Genomic DNA, 19,244 nt, shown 5'->3' on the forward strand with positions numbered 1-19,244 from the left:
CATACTAAAACAAGTGCTAATTGTTTAGTCTTATATTTAGATTTTTACATTTCTATTTTTATTTATAATGCTTGTACTTCTGCTTAGGATAATTTTCATCAGACTGCAACACCCCCCCCCCCCCAAGGTTAACACTGTTAGGTCTGTCAGCACTGTTGCTGTTAACACTTTTACCGCAGCGACTGCAGCCAGCCACAAACACGTCAGATCAGCCAACAACAAATACCAAGTCTTAAATTTGAAAATGCCATTTACTTCGGCCAAATGACTAGATTACACTGCACCACTATGATTTTAAAGTGTCTGAGGAAGAGAAAGAGACTCAAGTTATATTTAAAGTCTTACCAATTACTAAAGCTTTATTTATACCATGCACATTTAAGTATTATGGACATACAAAGCTGAATACTTAAAGATGAATTCTAGGATCTAACTTGTAAACATGTTTAAAGCTGTTTTGTAAAGAACAGAGTTGTAAAAAAAATAACTATCAGTCACAGTGGAAGGGCCTGAACATAGGCAAAACTGATCGCAACTATGCCACAGGAACAGTGGCTGAAAAAAATACTAAAATACTCAAGTCAAACTTTGGGCCAATATTCACTTAAAACTTAACTGTTTTCCTTCTCCTTATTAGTCTTGAAATTAAAATATATGAATGTGCAACACAATTTTTTGCTGTAATGCAATACGGTGTAAACCCTGCGAAAAAGGGTTAGCTTTAATCAAGGTGTGAGGTAGGGCAGCCTTCTCAGAAACAATTAAAGGCTTGATCCATATGGTGATCCTGGGTGAAAATCTACAGTATACTCTAGAGACATTTTAATAATGAATCCCTCATTAATTTCAATGAGTTGTTCGTCATTTGGGTGTTTCAGTTCTTTTTCCTCACAGCTGGTTTTGCTGTGACGAGAGCAGTTTGCTTATGGTTGTAACTGGTCCAGGTCAGAGGAAGAAGAGCCTGTCTGATAGCTGGATGGCCGGCTCTGAGTGCAGGTACTGGCCAGACAGGAAAGCCAGTTTGTGGGCATACTTGCATGGTGCTGGAACGCGAATGGTGCCCGGCCAGTTCCAGTACAAATGGCACATCTTGAAAGTCAGCCTGGTGTGGGAACAAAGCAACACTGCTAAATGTGTTCTGAAACTGATTAAATATTAACATTTAAAGCCTCTCTTTTCTTTAGGCCTGAAGATGAAATACCTAAAATGTATGAAAAAACTTATTCTTTACACTTTTATTCCAGGTTGTATTTTTTTGACGTTCAAAATAATCGGATCCCTTTTTTTAGTCGCTGTTAATGTGGGTCATGAATGGCTTGTACTAGGGCTGTCGCTTTTTTTGCGTATGTCTTTCACAGTTCAGCACATTGTCTATGGTAACAGCTACCACTGATGTGCGAGGTTAAATTTATCTGGCATGCTGCCAATGCTTTCTGCAACATAGACAGCTGTGTGTCTATGTTTTTCCACGTGGTGTCATGCAGTTTAAATCTACCTTTTGAGATTATGGTGTGACTTGGACTTTTATATAATGGCTCCTGTTCTTTGTGAGATCCTGAAACGACTTCCAAAACAATACCAATAGGCCACACGAGCTTCTGGCGAGGGGCCTACTAAAGCTAAGTATGCAGAACAGTCGGCAGTCAGACGAGGTTGTACACTTGCAGTTGCTCCGCTCGTCTGTGACGCCTGCACCGCCTTAGGTGCCAAGCTAAAGTTAGCAGGTAAATCTGCAGATTTGTCACCGTCGTAGAGTAAAACAGACATGCCTAACTTAATATCCCTTATTTTAACATTTCTGACTGTTTTAATGCCTGCATAAATGTCTAAGTCTGATGTTTATATGTTTGACATTGTTTGTCCTTTGACATTTACTAATCTGATTCTTATAAGAATCATTGCCTGCCTCACTGACTACCATGTTACTAAATTACTTAGTTGCACATTACACACATGAACAACATTTTGTCCTACAACGGGTGTAGAGTCCACACTGTGTATGTGCCATGACAAAGTGAAGCACATTTCTTTACAAATAGCTATGCTAAAGATACAACACTCTATATTTTAAATAACCAAGAGCAGCAGCAAACATGTTGCAATGTCTTAATAAAATGTTAGAAAATATATAAAACATGTTTAGTTTGGCACAAAAATCTCAGATTTATATTGATCAGCTGTGAGGTGGGCACTGGTGGACAAAGTGAGGTCCATATGTTAAATGCCTTACCGAAAACTAGTCCGACATCATTAAAATGCTCAATGAAGCTTACATTCTTCTGAATAGTAAAACTTTGTCAAATTACAATACATAAACAGTCCAGCTGATCTAAACTAATACCAGACATTGACTAAATTAATATGATCTCTGCGCATTATTGTCACCAATGCCAATAGTATTTGTTTGTTGTGTTTTATTATGCTTTATTTTGGGGTTTTTTTTTTTGACTGTTGTGTGCTAAAATGTATATATGGTCTGTTAAGACTGCAAAACTGAATTGCCCTTTGGGACAAATAAAGTTGTCTGAATCTGAATAGTTTTCCTTGAAGCATGTCAATTAAATGTCAAAAATACTGTCAAAGTGAAAGAACACTAAAAACAAAAACAAAAAAAAATACCAGCTGGTTAAAAAAGTATCATTCAGATAGCATATACAGAATTAAACAGATATTTTACATGTGTACCAATAATGAGTATGATGTTTAGTGGAAAAGAAAACTGGTTACTCATACCTTTGCAAATGGTCAGGTGGGAGGTTTGCCGTGTTGTACAGAGAGATGTAGTGTGTAGGAAGTCCACAGCCCTGTCGAATGTGATGTGCCATCAGATAGAAGTCCACCCTGAATGAAAAGAACCCCAAAAACTTTGGTGTTAGAAACTTTAAATAGCCAACAGCGTGTACACTGGCTCTTTGATGGTGTTCTCTTCAAAGTGAACATATTTACTCCTGCTGCCAGGAGATGATGTTGCAGCTTTTTTGATGTAGGCAGGTGAAATAAATAAATAAAAAGCAGCACCCCTCTTCCACTACCCCATTAGGCTGCTCATACACTTCACCTCTCCAATCTTCTTCGTGTAAGAAGGATCTTTTCATGATTTCTCTCTCTGTATTACATTCAGAGTGCACACACTGAACCGCAGTTAGACTGGATCCATCTCACACCGCCATGTTCAGATGGTCGTGTCGTTTCTTGGTTGTTGATGGGGTTCAAAAATAAAAACAATGTTTTTTAAAACTAAATTGCTATCGTAAAAGCCTATTCAAGCAGAGAGCAAGAACGAATCAACAAACACGGGGTCATTACGCCAAAGACTGACCAGTCACTCTGGGTGAGGGTGTGATCCAGAACTGTCCCGGGAGGAGGTGTGCCAAAGCTCTGCGCTGCACAGGCGTAGAGGGTGGTGCTGATGCGCTTTTGGACCACAATGAAGACCAGCTTGGGCTCATAGCTGGGGAACGTCTCAAAACATTTGATCAACTGTGGGATCTCGTACTGCTCCACCATCTTCAACTGGCTGTCTGACACACCATCCCGATACACCACAATCTTCTCTGGCAAGTTGTGGTTCACCTGCACAAAACAACATGCACAAGAGTTATGGTGTAGGTGATGGAATGAAAATATTCAAGTTGAAAAGTAGTACTGCAATGGACTCTGTGTTTATAAATGTGGCATTACATTTTTTTTTATTAGCTACATAACATCTAGATACAGATCAGAATGGAGCAATACTCTGAGGAAGTTCATATTCTCAATACACTGACTCTGATCAGACGGTGTTTATTTGGTACCTTAGTTTTGATTTTGCTTCCGTAAGGCCGACAGTCATTAAACAGTAACTAAATGGTTAATTTTCAAGAATTTAAGAAAAACAGACAAAAAACGAAAATCAAAACGGTCTTTCCCTTAGTCTGATGCTCCATTCATGAGTTCAGTCCATTGAGAGGTGGTGAAATTTTAATGTTTTCTGTTGTAAATGTCTTATATTATACAGGTATTTTCTGTTGTCTTTGCAGACAGGAAGCCGCATTCACATGTGCTAACATTTCCTGCTGCCCAGCCTTGGGTCTCCGTGGTTCGTTGACTGCTCTGCAGAGCGCACCAACCAATTTTATCAATTCTCTAAAGTGATACAGTAAAAATGCTTTATTATGAGTCTGTAGTCGGACTTGCCCTTAATTGAAATCAATCAGTTATTATGCAAGTTATTCTTCTGCAACCCCAAATCAAATAATTGAGTAATTTCCCTCACAATTTAATGGGATTTCTTAATTTGTGAGAGACCCATGGAACATATAAATGTATACTTCCTGTGAATATAATCCAATTAATCTTATTTTCATATATATCTTTTGTACACACTCTGCGTAACACCATATTTTGAAAAGAGGACATAGTTGCGCGTATTCTGGATGGTTTCAAAGCATTTACCACAAAGGTCAGAATACAGTTGGCTGATGGCTAACTTGACTGAAATCTTTTTCTCGGCCAGCTACTGTGCTTCTGAGGAAGTCTTGAGGCAGCATCTGCATCTCCTCAGCAGCCATGTTGATCTTGTTCACATCTTTCACAAGAATTTAAATATTTTTTGAATGCTTTGGTTTTTGTTTAACACGGTACAGTTACTGGAAATCTGTTATGTCACTAAACTGTATTCTACAACTGAAGTAAATAATATGTTGTCTTTGAGAGATAAACAGGATTCAGAAATGTAATACTTAAACTGAACATATTTGACATTATTTCAAATGTTGGGTTTATTTCTTAATATCTATACGTTGATAAAAAAAAAAAAGAATCAAATCAACAGCTCCTCACTAGTTAGGCAGAGACCCCCCTAAAATAATAGTGGGGGAAACACAGCATTCTTGTAACACATGTTGGTAGCATCTACCTCATAGTACTTCTGCAGTGCAGCCAGTAAGCAAACTCTGAAGCCATCGATCAGTTCTTCAGTGGGCGTCTGGAAAGTCACTCTGGAGTACCAGCGGGTCAGTGAGCTGAGGAAGGTAAAGAAAAAAGGCAAATGCATTTCCATCCCAATATTACAATCATTAGCACAAGTGATTGTTGCTAAAGGAAAAAGTGAAATACACGGTTAATCTCTAACACAAACATTTTTAGCACTGATCTGCAGATATAATGTGTGGCTTTGGGGAATTTTCTAAAAGACTTTCTGCTTATACAACCTTAAAATCTGCTGGTCTCATCATACAAAGTGACTCTGAGGCCTGTGTTTGGTAATAATGTGAAACTTGTACTGCAGGTAGTAGTTAAAACAGACTCTCACACAGTGCTTTATGCTCTACAAACAGTAAAGGAAATCTTTAGGAACAACTACTAAGACAATATTAAATTAAAAAAACAGTACGGGGGAATAAGTTTACCTGTTCACACTTGCGACAAAGCCCATGACTGACTGATGTGCCTTGCTGGTGTCATGGTGGACGTCAACTCCAACCACCATCAAGTTTTTCTGTAAGATTGAGAAAGGGGACAATTTTTCCATTAACTTGCGTAAATTTATACACCAATAAACCACATCAACAACATCTGTGTAATCCTGTTCTGATGGCACTGTGGTATAAATGTTTCCTTCCAATATGATTCTCAAGGGCAGTATAATGCCTATAATTGACAGAATCCAACACACTGTTGCTCAGATAAATCTTAATTATATTGTTTTCCCCAAACCATTTAGCCCACACAGATAAGGCGTTCTCTTCCTGCTCTTTAAGACATGACACTCACCAGAGGGACGTTGACAGTCCACAGTTCTCCGCCCAACTTGCTGTTCATCTGCAGCAGTATTTTTTGCGCAACACTCTTCAGTTTCTGCGGCTGGGATATTGTCCGGACATTGATGGCCTGTTGTACAAAAAGTGACAAAAAAAAAAAAGAGAGACAGATCTTTAGTTTAAACAGGAAAAAAATATTTTCCCAAGAAGAAAGAATACAGTATGTTGAACAGTTTCAATTGGTGCCCTCTTTTCCCTTCATTCTTGATCAGCTATGGACAACCACATGGACAAGCAGTGCAAACCTGGGATGGGATGGGACTTTTAACACAGCAGAGCTTCTTGATGGCACTGTAGAGATCGTCTCTGTTGCCGACCATGATGCACACTACCAGTTGCAAATTGGGCTGAAAACAGAAAGGAAAAGGAGAGTTACACGGTCAGGATGTGTTCACTGGTACCAGACATCATTTTAACATTGTCAATTAAAAAGCTTGTGCAGCTGTTTAAACATCTTTAACTCTTTGGCAGTTAAGTAGATGCAGTTTGAAGTTGATGGGCTAAAATATGCAAAATCATTCAGGGCTTTCCAGTTGATGGTTGCTAATGTTGTCCAAGGCATCCAGACTGGAACCAGGTCAGTCATTTTGCAGTCGTGTTTCTGCAGCAACCATTGTTAGAGAGTTAAAAATAGAGTTTTGAAATGCCATAAACAAGACAAATACTGTTATTTAGTTGCAGCAAAAGCTATTTAGTCACAACGTATTTAAACCACAGAAACATACTGGCTGTTTTGTATTATAAATTAAGTTTGTCTAACATCCCAATTGCAGAGTACCTTTATTATATCAGATAGCACAACCTTTTTTTTTGTTTTGGAGGGCACAGCCTCTATACACCAGACGCCCGCTCTATCCACTGAGCCACCAGGCGGCCCATAGCCGACATTTAAACGGCAATAAAAAACTTCAGATTTAAGCTGAAAATAAGCAAAATTAAGAAGCAGTCTGTGAAACAGAGTGTCAGAGTCAAAGGAGGAAAAAGATGACATGATATGATTTTTCAATTCACCATCAGTTTGTCAAAAGCATAACATAACAAACGTTCAATGTGGACACATCCTGTGTGGTACACAGTGGGACAAGCTTGGAGGATGCAGGGAAAGGCAGACGAATGATATACATATATATCTATCTGTCTGCCTACAGAAATAAATGAATCTTGAGATAGATTGATAATTTTAAGTATTGTTAAGATGCTAATCATTATGTCGTACCTCACTGGTGAGCTGAGAGTGGATGCTCTTGACATAAGTCTCGGTGCGATCGTCCCTCAGCTCCACACGAATGGGTCGCTCCAGTCGCATCCCAATGGGCACGGCCACCTTGTTAAAGGTGGAAACAAGCTCCTCTGCCTGCTCTGCACAGCGGCGGGGGAAGAAGATGGCCCAGATCTTCATTGGGATCTAAGAGTGAGATGGGAGAGTTGGTGAAACCACATTTGCTGGGACAAAGACAAAATAATATACTGTATGCTTGAGAGGATGGATAGGAACTTTTAGTATGAATATGAATTTTACCATCACTGAAGAGTTTGATTATTAGGCCTAAACTAGTCACTAGTAAATCAACTGTGGAAAATAGTCACAGACTGGACAATGTTGCTGCCTTACATCATCAGCTTTCAAGTTGAAAGGTTTTTTCTGATGTTGCATTACATCTAAATTATACCGATCAGAAGTCAGGAGGCAGCAGCAGAGATCTGCCTCCAGCACTCACAGAGCTGATCGAAGGATCCCTGCAAACCTCTCTGGACCAGGACACATCAGCACTGGTGGTAAAGGATGACGACTGCAGACAGATGGTCTCCACCGGCAGAGTTCTACCTTTAGTCTGCAAGAAATGAAGACAATATCCCAAATACTGTCAAATGTGTGGTAACAAGAACAAAAATAACCAAGAAACACATTAGCTTAAAAAGCAGACAACAAATCATATTAAGACTAGATTCTAAGGTTTTCTTTCACACCTGCTTCAACACAGTACTATAAGTGTATTATATATTCACTGTTTAAGTAAACAAAATAATCATAGTTTTTACCAAGAAAGAAAAAATGACAAAACAATGGTAGAGAAATGCATATCTAGGGTAATTTTAGTACCATAAAATGTTTCAATTAAAAATGTATGCAGTTATAACTTGGTAAAGTAACAACAGTAGAGCTTGCAGGGTTAAACTGTCTCGAACGAGCTCTGTGAATTGTGTTTTGATTTATCTCCGTTGAAAACGATATATGCGAAACAGGGTCAAAGTTCAGGACGCAGTGTTATGAATAAGTAATATGTCCCGTTTGTGTGTATACTGCATGCAACAGTACATACTATGTAAGGGCAGCTGTAGTACAATAAAAGTAAAAAGAATCAGTATGTGTTATGGAGCACATCCTGGTTCTAGAAAGGGACACGCACATTTTTGCATCGGCCACTGTAAATTTCCTACATGCTTAGCACTCAGGAGACGTTTTGGTTGTTTGCAATCTGCAACCTGACTGCTAGACGCCACTAAATTCTAGATACTGGACCTTTCACTATAGAAAGTTAAAATAAACCTTTCAGTGTTAACAGCGGAGCCTCACCACCAGGATATCTGACTCAATGGCCAGTCCCCATCGGCTGAGCTCCTTCAGACTCTCCGGGTTGGTGCTGATGTTCTTCAGAAGTTGTTTTATTGAGTGGGTGTGCTGCTCAGCGCTCACATTGATGTGCATGGTCAGATCCTGCAACACATGAAAGACATTGTTACAGAGTCGTTTTCCACAAGTTCTTTATGACCTACTTTCAATTCAAATATTTTCAGACCTGTACTAAGATGACATATTATTGTGCCACACTTTCTAAACCATTTACACTTTGCATTCTTCTATTTCTGACCTCCTACAGTTTAAAACTATTGATATGCCAAATTTGAATGGGACATTTGAACTTATGCTTATGATCTGCCAATTATGAGTCAATTACACTCAACTACTATTTTGCTGGAACAACTCTTTTTTCACATTTTTAAATTTGTTTTAGACAACAGCTGAGGCTATAAATAAACACGGCAGCTTTTAAGTGTTTGAACTTACAGACTAATGTAGCAGTTTTGGTGAGACACTGCACGTCCAGCCCTAAAGATAGAATCTGAGAGGTTTTGCAGTTTAAACCAATACTGTCAAAACTGGAGTAACCTTGTCATGTGACTCTAATTGAGCTATCATAACAGACCTACTTTGCCCACATTCAGCACAATAAAATATAGTAACTGTAAAATAAAAAATAATAAAGCATTATATATTGTCATTCATAACATAAGGACAAGGCATTTAAAGATGCATTGTGAGCTTTAGAGCAGTCTCTGAGAGGACGAATATTGTGTTAACACATCAAATTTACCTTCATAGCTCTGAAGTCCTTCCTCATTTTCTCTGGGATTCCTGTCATAAAGGAAAGCTCTGGTACTAAAAGGATCTCTCCAGTAATAATTTGCTGCAAAAAAGAAAATAAAACTTAAAACCATCATCACAGTTGACTGCTAACATATTTGGATAAAATATCTTTCTGTCATTATGTTTCTGTTGGACTAATGGAGCAATCTACACTATCCATTTGTATGTGGAACAAGTAGTACTGATGCTTCAGATGGATGTTCTCACATGGGATAGTATGGCACAGCTTTAATTAAAATACCCGATTCAGTTATTGTAAAGAAATTCTTTCTATTTTGTTTAAGTCCTGATGTGAAATATGTGAAAATTTTAAAACTTATTTTGGCCACAAGGTGGCATTCTGATGCAAGGAGTGAGGTCATGGCAGCTGGGTGGTGTGTTGTAAAAAGATTTACAGTTATGTCGAAGAAAAAAATTAGAATTGACTTTGAGCATTTATTTTAATATAACTGATGCTTAACAGTGCGTTTACCTTTCCTCCTGGCTTGGCCCTCTCCTTTGGCCGATGCATGAGCAGAGGTTGGTCCATCTCTTTGATTGTAATCCCATAGTTCTTGCTGTTAAAATGTGCAAGGCCATGCAATGCAATTGTAACAAATGAGTGCTCATAGTTCAATAGGTATTTCTCTGCTACAAAGATGATTTTTTCATAAACCTGGACTCTCTGTGCAGTAGTAAGATGCAAATACTTTTCTGAAATTGGTGCTACATGACTAGGGTTGGGTACTGAAACCCAGTGTAAGACCAGTACCTACTGGATCGAATCTTAACGCAGATTTCAGTGCCTAATTTCAGTGCCAATTGTGTGAGTAGCGAGACAGAGAGCAAGCGATTGAGAACATTAGAGCGTGCGTGCGTGTGTGTGTGTGTGTGCCGGTCTCACTGCAGTGACAGTCTCAGCTGCTCATAAATGATAGAGAAATGTCTGTCTGCTGAGTCTCCCCTGAGTGAATGAGTTGATTACAGATCCCAAATCAAGGGAAATCGAATTTATGAAGTATCGTTTTAGCACCAGTATTGGCAAAAAAAACAAACAACCAATACCTAACCCCGCACATGACCAGAGAAAACTGAGAAAAAGGGTTGTGTCATTCGCTTTTGGTCAAGATTTAGAACACTTTTAACTACCAGAATGCACTGCGCCGCAGACCAATTAACGCTCACGCTGCTGAGTGATCCAGCTCGTCTGTTTCTCCTACGTAAAGATATATGAGAGCCTCTTGGTAACAAACAATCTCAAATAACAGTTAAACGATAAATTAAAATATGTTTATGAAAACATTTGAGATGAGAAATAGGCAAAGCAGCAACAGAATCTTGGTTCATATTTTATCAGCACGAAGCCATTTGATCTCAGCCTCCGTTTTTATAATGCGGGGAACAGTATGGTGCACACTTCCTGTTCACAAACTCATCTAAAACAGGGCACTAAAAATGTTGAAAATGACATTTTGGTCAAGAAATAGGCATTACAGTTACAGAATTTGTTTAGTTTATATTTGATCAGTGTAACCTAGTTATACAGTTTTGTCTGAGTTTGAGAGACATAGAGACAGGCGGGGATGAGGCAGCCTCACCTGTAGTATTCCACAAAAGTGGTTTGCGTGCCATCCATCAAAGTGAAGGTGTCCTTTGGGGACTTGTTCCACTCGATGCCATCGATGCGGTAGGTGCGGTTGTTGTAGCGGGTGATGACGATGCTGCCGATGAGCTCTTTGGTGCATTCGTCCTGGAAGTTCTGTTTGCTCTGATGGTACAGCATGTTCCTGGCAGACAGCAGGGGGCAAAGGTCATAGTTTTCCCATTTTCAATTTCAGCAGAAAGGTCATGTGCCTTGTTTTGGCCTATATCGATTAAACAGAAGTGCGTAGCTAGGGCAATATTGTTTCAGTTCATAAATAATCTATAGGTGGAATAGGCCTGTTGCATTTGACAAACGACCTCACCTCTTGATCCAACCACACTCCCAGAGAGTAAGCTTATAGTGGCTGCTTCTATTTACAGCTCTGTCTCCAAGGACAGACACACTAAGAACATCTTATCTTATAACCTGCTATTCAAATATATATGACTCTATCTCAGAATATGACATTTACTGTATATAACTGTGTGGTTTGGTCATGGCATATTCAGTGTTTAAACTTGTATGAGCATGTCTACAGAGGACATGCCAGAGAAATAGGATAAAGCTGCACTTTTGATTTTATCATACAAGAAAAAGTGATTCCCTCCCTCGAGCACTTACCACAGGAGTATTTCAACACATTCTGGAAATAAAAGTGCAAGGCCCCAAATTCCTTTAAATAAAAAAATCTTTCATTTGACTTATAAAGGTGAATTTATCTGTTAGTGTTGGCTTGATGTCTGAACTCACATGACATCCAGCACAGAGTCATTCCGCAGGACTTTGTGAGTCACATCCACATTCAGGTACAGGCCTCCGTCTGTGCGCTTGATACTGGTTGAGTAACCTGGCCACACTTGCAGTCTACAAAAACAGACAGGATAATGAATTGACTAGAGTCGTCACATTAGCTGGTGTCTGCCCTCTGATGTCAACATAAAACTGTGTACTGACCGATGTTTTCCAAGAATGACTGCGCTTTCTGGATCGTAATGATTTCGACCCACTATCTTCAGCCCGATGATTTTCATGACCCTTAAAACAAAACAAACAAAAAAAAAAACCAACTACTGACTATCCTAATAGTAACATATGATGGCAGAATAATTTGAAAAATAATTATGGTTTCTTAAGTTATTTCATTGAAGGGATTTTAAAAAAATATAGGAAAAAATGTTTTATCTTCCGTAACAGGCTGGCTTTGTGCCAAACAGATCAGGTTGCTGATTTAAGCTACTTTTTAATTTACCAGAATGTGTCATAATGACAAATGCTAGTTAAGCCAGTTTACACTAAAATAAACACGTTTGAGCACACACACCTGACCAGACCAGCAAAACTCTAAATCAGCCCAACTTTACTGAAGTGTTCAATCTCTGCCCAAACACTGTAGGAGCCTTTTTTAAAAAACATACCTCCTGAGCACGACATTGTAGAATGGGATGCATAGATCCGAGTTGGGTGGCAAAATCTTCGTCATCTGGATTTTGATTTGTATTTCCTCATTATCGGTTCGTCTCAAACTCTTGAGAACAACCACCTGCATGTCATCAAAATATTAAAGACAAGAAAGAAAGGAATCCGGTGTTATGTTCAGCAATGTGACAAGATTTACATTGTATAGGTCTGCACATTAAAATACTCAATACATTTAAACTGACAAACACTTTTTAAAATTAGTTTGAGACCTTTGTTGGAACTTGGTCTTCACAGTATGTCTATATACACAATTTAAATAAAGACAACAAACTGAAGACATTAAGACATCTTTGTCAGTTAGCCACACCCCTAATACAGTTAACTGCAATACTTACGTCTTTTAGCTTGACAGGCAGGAAGAGTATGGAGCCATCAAAAGCTACGACTTCCCCTGTGGCCGAGCGGTGATCTTTCATCATGCCAAAGCGCATTGCCATTGATTCAACATTTGGACTGAAAGATAATACTGAAAACACTCATGACTTCTAACAATACATACAGCACTTTCCAATCGCCAGTTTCATCTGAACACATTGAACAAAGAGCTGCTTAGGAACAGTCTTGCATTAAACAGGTCTACTCTGGGATCGTATAAACAGTCCTCTACACTATCCTCAGTGTGGATTTAGCTTTGGTTGAGTCCATTGTTTTTGTTCACATTGTGATTCAAAAATAAATTAGCTATCCAAAGATGAACAAGCTTTTGTTTCACTTGAAATGTTGACTAAATCTTCATATCATTGTTTTCTTGATTTCCGTTTTTGAAAAAGGTTGCTAAATTAAGAAACACAAATTAGTGTACTTACGTGAATGTAACATGGTACTGATACACAGCTTCATTCTTGCAATGAATGGGGATGTAGTTTGAGCAAATATTTATAGGAGCTCCTTTTGTTCCAGCTTTATTTAGTGGCTCACTGACCAGATGAGAATATACATGCAAAAAAAGATCATTTCAGCACAACTCTCAATCACAGTTGGTATCTTTGTGGTTCTGAGTTTTATCATCTGTGTCTTTAAAGTGAATAGTGGCCCTGAGACACCAAGCCGATCTCAAAGAACTAGCGCTGATAAAGGCTGACTGATCAAACGCATTATGTCGCCTTGCATCTTTAAAATGTTACACACCACAAGACAACAGTCAAAGTCCTCCCGACAGCCAACATGTACATACTGTACGCTCTGTGCATCTACTTAATCAATAAAGTCTGCATCATATGCTCAAAATAAATGTAATATTTCTATTTGTTTTGTACTGCCATCCTCAGTCATGGTATGGAAGAAGAGGCGGATGAGTGCTATAATAGCCTCCCACAATGCATGCGTTAAGCTTCAGATATGCTAGACTCACAGCCAGTTGGTGAGGGGGGATCGTTTGCTACTGAAACATAATGTCAGCTGGAGGTCAGCTTGGTGTGTAAAGGCTCTTAGAAGAAAATACAAAGTAGAAAAGTTTACTTACCGGACTGTCTCCATTTGCAGCTCTTTTTTCTCTGGTGCAACAGCAGGAAGCTCCAGCGCCTCCTTAGTGGTGGGCACCAGCTGCACGGTTCCTTCACATTATTTGCATTTTAAAATCTTTTTCTTCCTATCATTTCAACTTAATAAAGTGACATTAGTGAAAGCCTAAAATCTACTTTAACATGGCTGGAGGTAACATTTTATCCTTTGCAATCTATCATGAATGATTGGGAACACTTTTCAAAGTTTCCCTACCTGTGTGGGAAGTCTGAGTGTGTAGGGCTGCCTGTTGCTCAGGGGCTGGAGACACAGAATGGACACGACCTGGAGAAATAGGAAGAGGTAGTGCGCGTCCTCTGCCTCCTCCAAGGTGAGGCATTGCTGTTCTTACAAGTCCCGTCATCGTCTGAGGGGGCAAACCTCGGCTATGGAAACTGGAATAGGTCAAATTCCACAGTAGCCAGGGTTAAATATCTGTTTTTCAATATAGACAATAGCCGCAAAATTTCATATCAGTGATCTTTTTAAAGGTATGGAAGGGTATGACCAACAAGAAACCTGTGGTGTCCTCAAATGGGCAGTTAAAAATAAACTCACAATTAACCATAGTGAGAACATGTGTGTATCTTAATATCTGCTCTAACATTTACAAAAATAAAAGTGCCCACAAACGACTGCACCACTCCAGTTAGACAAACAGATCCAGATTCCGGTATATTAGGCGCACTGAACTAAACCCAACCAGATAAAACAGTGCTTCAATAAATCCATCCTTCATAGAGTTTACAATATTGATTCAACTTCATGGTCGTTTTGGAGGATGTAGTTTAGTTGTATTGCACTTTACCAGTGGGTGTTTCTAATATTCTGTGTATGTTAGTCAGTACAATGGACCTTATCACTCCTCTGCCGCCTACCTGCTGCCTCTGCCCATCACCTCCTCAGGTAGGCCCATGCTTTCTGGCCTTCTGAAGACACCTTTCAGCTTCAGATCACCAGAATCTCCAGCTGCTCCTCTTCCTACAACAAAATGCAACAAGTCAGTACTAGGGATGAGGATCTAAACCCCGTTCTATTGCGGACGCGGTTCCACTTTTTACAAAACCTGAAAATCAATTATGCTTGAGCTTAACGACACTGCTATCGAGTCCCGTGGGTCCTGTTGAGGCACACCATTTAAATCCGTTCACTGGTCAGCATACATAGATTTTAAGTCAAATTAAACCTAAATGCATTACCTTTTGACTGTCTTTGCTTAAAAAGAAGAAAAACCCCTTCAGCTCTGTCAGCTGCTGCTGCACAGCTGGCACAATCTTCATCATCACCACTTCACCACTAAAAGCAGCAGCAGTGGTAAGAACACCCAAACTCCTGACAGTTAAAAATAGTAATCAAATGTTGAAATGCGAGTTGAAATCAGCAGGATAAGAGCAAGTTAGCAAAATAAATTTGGTTGTTTCATTGTGATGTGTTCAAGATGTGCTTAGTAAAATGACTTTTGGGCAAAGGTAAATAAAAACTTCATGATGTGTTCAAATGTAACATCAAGAAAAAAAAAATCAGTTTTTGGTGAGAAACTTGAATAATACAGTTCTTTGGGTGAGAAATATGTTTCCCAGCAAGATAATCATCTTTTAATACATAATTAAAATTACTGATGCCAAGATTTTTCAAATTAAATATTTAAATTAAAATACAATAATTTCTTTCTTATATTTAATAAATTACATTCAATCTCAAAGAAATTTGAATCAAATGAATTTAAGCATTAAATTGATACTTTTTCAAAAATTCTACACCAGTCACATCCTGGTTTCTCCGTACCACAAGAGGGTGCCAAAGCTTTATGCATTAGTGATGAACTAAGAATTAATTACTCCATAATTATTCTTAAACATCATATCACACAAAAGACACTGTCTGTGAATGACACACTACCTTTATCTGGCAGTGGTAGGTGTAACACTGCTGTGTTTCAGAACAGCACGCCTGATGTTTTTATGTGAAAAAACACCTGACATCATTATAATTAAACATTATTAATGCACTGTGGCGATTACTGATCGTGGGTCCTGCTGGTCATGACAAAGCAACATTCTGAGTAAGTTGTTAGAATTTGCAGAAACACTGTGCAATAATCCAGTTTACATCTTCTCTTCCCGTCTCATCTCCGTCTCTCTAACGCGACAAGCTGCTGTCTCATTAGTGCTGCCACGCTCAAGGCTTTCTGATTCGGCTTTTGACCACCGTGATCTGTTAAGGTCCAACATATTTACGTCTCTCCGGTCATAATGTCCTGTTAAAATATTTCCCTTTGCAAATACGTTTGCCTAACACTGTGTCATTACAGAAAGCAAGAGTGTCCACAGTGAATCTGTTAACTATGCACCTCTGTAACATCATGTAAACAAACTACACGGGTTATCAGCTGTGGGCTCAAGATCATGGACTTTAGGTGTAACCACTTAAAAAATGGGGTGAGTGCATGCTGTCTTTCGGTCATTTGTACTGTTAAAACAGAAAACAAATGTCTTAAAAGTGTGATATTTACTGGAAATAACATAATATAGCTAACAGCAAGTAGGTTATAACCAGAAACTTTCAGCTCAGTTTGTTTTTTTTTGGTTGTTCGGATTTGAGTCATTGATTAATGCATGTGTAGGGGTCGGGCTGGTCGAGTTGGCTCCCTTAGTGGACCGAGTTGGGCCAGGTTTTAAAAAACCCTGACCCTGGCGCATTACTAGTGGCTACCAATAACTATCAATGAACCAATAATTAATAATAATTAATTAATTAATAATTGATCCCCGCCCTGTCTATATTTCCCCCCAAAAATCCAAGGTTAATACAGACCCAGTGGCGGTGCTCCTCTTCCCCATGAGGGCTCGATGCCCATTCCTCTAAACATTGAGACCAGTGTAGATCCTTGATCATGAGTAGTCATGTCAGCCTGTAAGCAGACAACAAACCTTAGCATCTGTTTATAGAGCATTATCATTCAGAGAGTTAAAACACGCCAACTGTATATGCATGTAGACAGTTTTGTTACAACCTTTTTGGCTGTCAAAACAGAGGTCTCCTCTGTTTGGTCTCGCGTTGTCGTTTCACGTAGAGGCATCTGTTTGTGTTTTGGCTCCAGACTCGGCAGAATTGCACCTCTTGCTACTCCAACCTTTGGTTCAGCCGCTGGGAAAAGCATTCCTCTCGCTCGGCCAACTCCTCCATGATCAGGCTGCATCAGCAGCCCTCTAGCTCGTCCAGCCACAGGTTCAGCAATGTGTAGAGTTACTCCTGGTCCTTGTGGGGTATCGCCAGGAGTGAGGAGACCCCTGGCTCGTCCTATAGTGGGCCCTTCTGTAGAGAGCTGCAGTCCTCTACCACGTCCTACAGCCGGCTCCTGAGGCTGTAGTCCTGCTCCGCGTCCCAGCCAGGGAACGCCCGTCATACCACTGAGGTCAGGAGGCTTCTTTGGGTCCATTTGGTCAACTTTATATTACCAGTTGACACAACAATGGGTTAACTGCAGAGAAACATCCATAGTATAAAAATTAGCAGTAAGTCTCATTGATAGCACACTATCAAGAGGAAATTATACACACAAAAATTTAATGACGAAAAAAGGGTCAATGCAATGTGCATTTTCTATTCTGACAAAAAGATGCCAAGTACAGGGGAGGTCTGCCTGTAAAGTCAGTGGTAAGGTGCAGAAATGCATTAACTCTTTAGAAACCTCAGCTAATCGGATTGATTTCTTTCAAGAACATGGGAGGAAGGCAATTTAACAAGTCTCGCAAATTTGCAACAATTACTAAAAAGTTAAAAGAAAATGATCTGAAAACAATAATAATAAAAAAATATCTGAAGTAAAATGCTAGAAAATGAAAAAATATGTATTACACATCCTGTAAAATATTTTGAATATATAATTCACAGATATAGTTTCTGGACGTTTCCCCTTTCTTTTCTGGATGAATATTTTTGAATATTTCTCCCTCTCTCTCTCATTTTTTAAATGATAACTTTCAGGATGTTTTCTTGTCACTTTTAACTCATTTCTTGCATTTTGCTCATTTCCTTTTCCCATGTTTTTGAAGAGAATTAAACCTTTTTGCTCAGATTTCAAAGGTTTAAATACTAAAAGGCTTCTAAATGCAACACAAGAAAATGTGATGCCCCTCCAGGGTTCAAGGGTTAAAATACATCTGTCAAAACCATTGACTATGTAAAAACAGTATATAAACTATAGACTTTATATACAGTCTATGGTCAAAACTAATACCGCCCTTGGTGTTGGTTAGAGATACAAAATTTAAGGCCACATAATAAAATACAAATATAATGTATTTACTTCAACACAAGGCTGCAGTTTTGTTCAACTCATATTTTTCTTTATAGCTCGACGCAGTTAAATTTACTGAAAGACACACTGACAAATTAACTTATCACATGAATCATTTTTATGTAAACTATGCTAACAAAAGAACTCTGCGGGAAAAAATAATAAAGACACAGTGCTGATGAGCCCACAAGGAAAATAAGCTAGCTAATGTTACCCTCAAGTGCATCTGTGCCAGCTTTGTATTACCGGGTTGTCTGACTTCAAAGTACGCTAACGAGAATTAGCCAGACTTAAGGGCGCCTTGCTTCACCATTTCGACATGTTCTTCACAAAGTACTGTTACTGTTACATTTACTATATGGTACACGGTCAGCTAAGGTCAACAGCAGCTATTAGCTAACGCTAAGCTAATTGCAAAAAACCGAACACGTGTTGCGGATAATTACACAGCAGAGCCTCAACCACAGGAGATTAAAAACAACCGAAATACGCCCAAAAAACCTCGACGTCCTTGACAAACACTACTACAATGTTAGTTATCATTATTACAGTATGAGAAGCTGAAATACACGAACACATCTCTCACCTTAAGACAAACTGTCAAGTCCAGCATTAAACTAATCTATCCGATAGATTCAGCGGATTGATAGACGCCATTCCTCCCTAAATCCTTATTGGATAATCAGTGGATTTTGCCGCAGAGCATTGGTTTATTGAGCTGTCAATCTTTTACTGTTAATTTAAATCAAACTCGAGCAGCATACTGCTGTGTTGCTCTCTGGCGGTTAACGTGGGCACCGCAGGTGTAAAAGGTAACGCCTGACCAATTTAATGTACTGTAATAGTAGCGTCAATGTGCAATGCAGCATCAGTTTATTAATGTCTGTAACCTGCATTACCTGCGCTTAACTTTTAATGCAGACTCCTGAGGTGCAGCAGTTTAATCAGGCTCCCATGGAATAGCCTAATTTAATAATGGTTTAATGATTAAATCTTAATATTACCCAAGTAATGCAGTCAAGAAAAGTCATGTGCAAAACCAGATGAGAGATTATAATACTCAGGTGAAGCAGAATGCTTTTTAATTAAATTGACTAGACCCGCTAGATGTAA

General features: G+C 39.0%; 1 protein-coding gene across 2 annotated transcripts; it reads right to left on the minus strand.

The window, feature by feature from the left end:
- Window positions 1-320: 320 nt before the first annotated feature.
- piwil2 (piwi-like RNA-mediated gene silencing 2) lies at window positions 321-18,866 on the minus strand. 2 transcript variants are annotated; one of them, XM_042488142.2, is made up of 24 exons: window positions 18,718-18,866; window positions 16,845-17,312; window positions 16,646-16,742; window positions 14,710-14,812; window positions 14,048-14,226; window positions 13,794-13,884; window positions 13,138-13,248; window positions 12,667-12,784; window positions 12,268-12,392; window positions 11,807-11,887; window positions 11,603-11,716; window positions 10,806-10,994; window positions 9,701-9,785; window positions 9,176-9,268; window positions 8,377-8,517; window positions 7,520-7,633; window positions 7,018-7,206; window positions 6,047-6,148; window positions 5,755-5,871; window positions 5,391-5,479; window positions 4,898-5,003; window positions 3,320-3,573; window positions 2,734-2,841; window positions 321-1,102 (listed from the first exon to the last, which is right to left on the minus strand). In XM_042488142.2, the coding sequence occupies exons 2-24, from the start codon at window positions 17,268-17,270 to the stop codon at window positions 946-948; spliced, it is 3,189 nt and encodes a 1,062-aa protein (XP_042344076.2). In that variant the 5' UTR covers window positions 17,271-17,312; window positions 18,718-18,866; the 3' UTR covers window positions 321-945. The 2 variants fall into 2 exon arrangements, with proteins under 2 accessions (XP_042344076.2, XP_087933223.1); XM_088077097.1 differs by lacking the exon at window positions 18,718-18,866 and adding an exon at window positions 18,346-18,688.
- Between the last annotated feature and the right edge of the window lie 378 nt (window positions 18,867-19,244).

Source organism: Plectropomus leopardus, chromosome 4, assembly GCF_026936395.1.
Source record: "Plectropomus leopardus strain MGB_pleo_1.0 chromosome 4, ASM2693639v1, whole genome shotgun sequence".
NCBI lineage: Eukaryota > Metazoa > Chordata > Actinopteri > Perciformes > Serranidae > Plectropomus > Plectropomus leopardus.

Excerpts from the sequence above, each read along its gene's own strand:
- piwil2 (XM_042488142.2), bottom strand. The coding sequence starts at position 17,270 with ATGGACCCAAAGAAGCCTCCTGACCTCAGTGGTATGACGGGCGTTCCC. Across the intron at positions 14,227-14,709 it reads GTGATGGGCAGAGGCAGCAG|TTTCCATAGCCGAGGTTTGC; the intron begins GTAGGCGGCAGA and ends GACCTATTCCAG. Across the intron at positions 8,518-9,175 it reads AGGACTTCAGAGCTATGAAG|GATCTGACCATGCACATCAA; the intron begins GTAAATTTGATG and ends CATGTGTTGCAG.